At 47.1% G+C, this 5234-nt stretch overlaps 1 protein-coding gene across 1 annotated transcript; it reads left to right on the forward strand.

Moving 5' to 3' along the window:
- Window positions 1-1759: 1759 nt before the first annotated feature.
- LOC133282442 (olfactory receptor 8I2-like) lies at window positions 1760-2689 on the forward strand (the record flags this gene model as incomplete). The annotated part of the gene is made up of 1 exon (XM_061478444.1): window positions 1760-2689. A coding segment is annotated over exon 1 (930 nt), but the record flags the coding sequence as incomplete, so codon positions are not given.
- Between the last annotated feature and the right edge of the window lie 2545 nt (window positions 2690-5234).

The raw sequence follows: 5234 nt of genomic DNA on the forward strand, positions 1-5234 counted from the left end.
GACTTCATCCTGATATATCCTCAAAGCAGCCACGTTTTGAGCCAATGCTTTTGACCAAAGTGGTGTACAGTCACTAGTCAAGTGCATGGAAGTAAATGCATGTGATGGAAAGGACTCCCCATGACCAGCGCAAACCATCCACACAGAGGATGCTTTGTTTTCAGCTCCCTTCAATGCAATATTAGATGAACCCTGTGGATGTAAAGGGCTTCCTTAGGGAAACACTGAAAGGAAGAGGTATGTGGTAGATGGGGAAATACAAAGCAAACTGTCCTGGGCCTGTCTTCCTGGGTAGGTCTCTACAGGAGAACTGGTCTTGGAGGTGTTGATGCAGCCAGAAGGAGTTTGGGGAGAGAGGACTTGAGAGGTTGTTTTGCTGATCAAGTCAAACTAATTATCCGAGGGAGGAGGGTCCTTTGGGAGAACAGTTTGCACAACACAAGCCTCTGAGGTAATGCTTCCTGTGAGATAAAAACCCCTCCACCAGCCAGCCTGGAGCATCCTGCTACCAAGCATCTCTCCTTCAACCCATCACATGGTCTCCAGGAGGAGCTGCAGACACTGCATCCACCACCACCTTCCTCTTTAACCAAGCAGGTACAAAAGGGTTTGATGGGTGGTGGGTCCAGTTTGACCCTGGTCTTGCTGCCTCTCACATGCTTGATGGCATGTTATATTTCACTCTTCTTCAGGGACTGTAGAGATAGGGCAAGGGGTGATGGGTTTAAACTGAAACAGGGAAATTCAGGTTGGAGATAAGGAAGAAGTGCTTTACTGTGAGGGTGCTGAGGCCCTGGCACAGGGTGCCCAGAGAAGCTATGGCTGCCCCATCCCTGGCAGTGTTCATGGCCAGGTTGGACACAGGGGCTTGGAGCACGCTGCTCTAGTGGAAGGTGTGCCTGCCCGTGTCAGGGTTTGGAGCTGTGTGAGCTTTAATTTCCCTTCAACCCAAACCATTCTATGATAACCCATGGTGTGAATAAAAGTGCCCTAGTATGCCTAGTAGGTTTGCTTCAAAAACACCAACCTTCCTGACCCCATCTACAACTGATTTAGTGATATTTTAGCATGAGAATATCCAAGCGTAAAGCCTTAAAATTTTGGTTTATATATGGTATGTTTTGTATTTTACACCCTTAGGTGCATATTTGGGTTGGTCATAGGCAGCTCACTGCATTCCCAGCAAAGCTCTGCTGGAGCGAAGTCCACTGATTTCCCTTAACATTATGCAGGGTGGGGGTTCTTCAAAAGCAGATAAACTTAGAACGTAAAACAAATTTCAAGTACATGGCTTTGTGTGGTGTTGAAAAGGATGCAGCACAAGTAATGAATCTACAGAAGAGCACTGATCCACTCTGAAAAATACAAAAAAAAAGGGAGAAAATAAATCCTTAACATTCCCAGAAATCAGCGAAGAAAATACAAAATCTTTTCTGTTTTCCACATTTTGTGATGTACTTATTTGGTTTTATTGTATTACGTTTGGATAGACATGATGTTTCTCACTCTTTCATTAGTGATGTATATATCAATCATTCTAGAATTATTCTCTTTTAATTTCCTGTTGTGTAATGTGCTCCTTCACCACTTTGACTTCAGATCTTGAGCTACACACAGAAATACAGCATTACAAATACACCGTTTTCTATTGCATTTACTTTGTGGATTATACTCCAACTAAACTTCCACATTATTTCTCTTGTAGGGATGTATTTCAGTGATTCCTTTCATTTCAATCCAAATCCATCAACTTATTGAAATGACGGACAGAGGAAACCTCACGGTTCTCTCCAGCTTCATCCTCTTGGGTTTTTCTGATGCCCCAGAGCTACAAACCACCATCTTCACAATCTTCTTATCCCTCTACGTTTTCATGGTGCTGGGGAACCTGATGATGATCCTGCTGATCAACACTGACCCCCACCTCAACATCCCCATGTACTTCTTCCTGAGCCACTTATCTTGCATGGATGTTTGCCTTTCCTCCGCTATCATCCCAAAAGCTCTGGAGACCTTCCTGCTGGGGAGAAGCCACATCTCCTTTTGGGGTTGCTTTGCCCAGATGTATATTTTCGTGGCTCTGGCTGTCTGTGAGAGCTTCCTGCTTGGGGTAATGGCTTACGACCGATACACGGCTGTGTGCAAGCCCCTGCTCTACACCACTACCATGACCAGGGCACGTTGCCATGGCATGATGGTGCTGGTGTACACCATCGGGTTCCTCACCTCCCTGGTGCACATCACGCTGGCAGGGAGGTTGTCCTTCTGTCAGGCCAGGAGCATCAACCACTTCTTCTGTGAGCTGCCCAGCCTCCTGCAGCTCTCCTGCTCCGACACAAGCACAAATGAGGTCTTGCAGGTTTACCACGCTGTGTTAAACACTGTGGGCCCTCTCCTGATGATCCTGGTGTCCTACACCTACATCCTCCACACCGTCCTGCAGATCCCTTTGGCCACGAGGAGGCTGAAGGTCTTCTCTACCTGTGCCTCCCACTTGGTTGCCATCACCATCTTCTACGCACCCGCGATCCTCACATACGTCCAGCCTCATGAGGCATCCTCATGGGATCAGGCAAAGCTGGTGTCGCTGTGTTACTCCATCCTCACCCCAACCCTTAACCCCCTCATCTACAGCCTGAGGAACAAGGAGGTGAAGGGGGCTCTGAGGAGGCTGTGGGAGCGAAAGCTGCTGCCACATCTATGCAAGGTTTGAAAGCACATTTGGAGCTCTTCAGTACTGTGGAGGTAAGGAAGGAATATGTGGAATATGTGATTATGGAATTGAGCATTACTGGCCATTATTGGTCATTATAGCTCACTACTGGTCATTATTACAGCAAGTGCAGGGTATGGAGAACCAGCACAACGAATGGTTCTCTTCAAACTGCTTCAGGCTGTTTTAAGCAAGGCCTGAGCCTTCATCCAAATAAGTATCAGGTATTTAATAACAGGCCTGAGACAGCACCATGTGTTTTGTGTCTAAATTGTGCTAAATGAAAGTAGTGCCCACAAAAAGGAGGCTCAGGCTTGAGGTAAGGCACTGACGACTGTCTACATTGCCTGATTTATAAGCATTTCCTCAATGATGAACTGGTGGAAGGTCAAGAGGATTTGATACAGCTCTGGTGTCCCCAACACAAGGAGGACATGGAGCTGCTAGAGCAAGTCCAGAGATGCAACAAGGATTCTCAGGGGCTGGAGCAGCTCCCATATGGGGCCAGGCTGAGAACACTGGGGCTGTGCAGCCTGGAGAAGAGAAGCTGCTTAGAGTCCACAGAGCAGCTTCCAGTGTCTGAATGGGACTATAAGAAACCTGCAGGAGGGCTTTGGCCAAGGGCCTGCAGGGACAGGCCAAGGGGAATGTCTTGAAGCTGCCAGAAGGGAGACTGAGATGAGCTCTTAGGCAGAAGCTCTTCCCTGTGAGGGTGCTGAGGCGCTGGCACAGGGTGCCCAGAGGAGCTGTGGGTACCCCATCCCTGGCAGTGTTCAAGGCCAGGTTGGACACAGGGGCTTGGAGCAAGCTGCTCCAGTGGAAGGGGTCCCTGCCTGTGGCAGGGGTTGGAGCTGGAGGAGCTTTAAGGTCCCTTCCAACACAAACCTCTCTGGGATTCTGTGAAATAAAGCTGTGACAGTCTGTTTGTCAACAAAGCCTTTGTGCTAAATGGGGACAAGTCATATCTGAGCCTCTGCTGTGCTGCGAATTTAAGTAGGGGTGTAAAGAGCCTGAGTGCTGCTGGGAGGGAGGATCAGGGGTATTCCTCTCCCCTGAACACCCAAAGCGCTGCTTGCCTGGCTATCTTGACGAAGCTGATGGAGCAAGTGCTGTACTCAGCTGTCTGCATCTGGGACTTCAAGCTGCATTATTCACCCTGCACAAGCACACCCAGTTATTCTTAGTGCCTCTTTCTGGATTCATGTAGCTCTCTTCAATAATCTTTGAATTATATTATTCTTCTTTTCTAAATTAGGTTGAGGGTTATTTCTCCCTCTGTTACACTGATTTTCCCACTTCACAAGCCTTCGGTTTAGCCCAGTACTCAGTGGGGAAGAAAGACATTCAAAACCACACAGAAATCCTTTACTTCCCTCCTTCAGTGCATCTCCTGGACTGTCAGTCTGATGCCTTCCAGCAGAAAAACAGGTTGACATTGAAAACATCTAAAGCCATCTGCATTCTTCTCTTTCTTCCTTCCCCGCATTTTCATAGCTTGGTGTTCTCTTCTATCTGCCCCATCCTTTGTCATTTTTAAATGTCTGGACAAGGTTATCATTCAATATTTCTACTAAGGGTTTTATAATGTCTCTTCATCTAGGAGAAGCATTCAGGACACACCGGCACTCAGGATTCTTCAGATGAAGACTGGGAAATATGACTTCATCCTGATATATCCTCAAAGCAGCCACATTTTGAGCCAATGCTTTTGACCAAAGTGTTGTACAATCACTAGTAAAGTGTATGGAAATAAATGCATCTGATGAAAAGGACTCCCCATGACCAGCGCGAACCATCCACACAGAGGATGCTTTGTTGTGTTTGTTTTCAGCTCCGTTCAATGCAATATTAGATGATCTCTGTGGATGTAAAGGGCTTCCTCAGGGAAACACTGAAAGGAAGAGGTATGTGATAGATGGGGAAATACAAAGCAAACTGTCCTGGGCCTTTCTTCCTGGGTAGGTCTCTGCAGGAGAACTGGTCTTGGAGGTGTTGATGCAGCCAGAAGGAGTTTGGGGAATGAATGGTTCCTTCAAACAGGTTCAGGTGATTTTAAGCGTGGACTGAGTCTTGGATAATTCATCCAAATAAGTATCAGTTATTTAATAGCAGGACTGAGACAGCACCGTGGTGTTTTGTGTTTAAATTGTGCTAAATGAAAGTAGTTCCCACAAAAAGGAGGCTCAGCCTTAAGGTAAGGCAGTGACCACTGTCTCCAGTGCCTGGTTGATAACTGTTCATCCCAAGCGAGCTTGAAGATCTGAGGGAAGGACCAAAGGTTCAATACAGCTCTGGTATCCCCTGCAGTTCTGATACAGTTTTGGTGTCTATAGAATACTAGAATCATAGAATAGTTAGGGTTGGAAAGTACCTTAACATCACCTAGTTCCAACCCCCCTGCCATGGGCAGGGACACCTCACACTAAACCATGCCACCCAAGTCTCTGTCCAACCTGGTCTTGAACACTGCCAGGGATGGAGCATTCACAGTCTCCCTTGGCAACCCATTCCAGTGCCTCAC

This window comes from Pezoporus flaviventris, unplaced genomic scaffold (genome assembly GCF_033815535.1).
Source record: "Pezoporus flaviventris isolate CSIRO_AGI_PZ_B2104156 unplaced genomic scaffold, CSIRO_AGI_Pfla_v1 ptg000123l, whole genome shotgun sequence".
In the NCBI taxonomy this organism is placed as follows: Eukaryota; Metazoa; Chordata; class Aves; order Psittaciformes; family Psittacidae; genus Pezoporus; species Pezoporus flaviventris.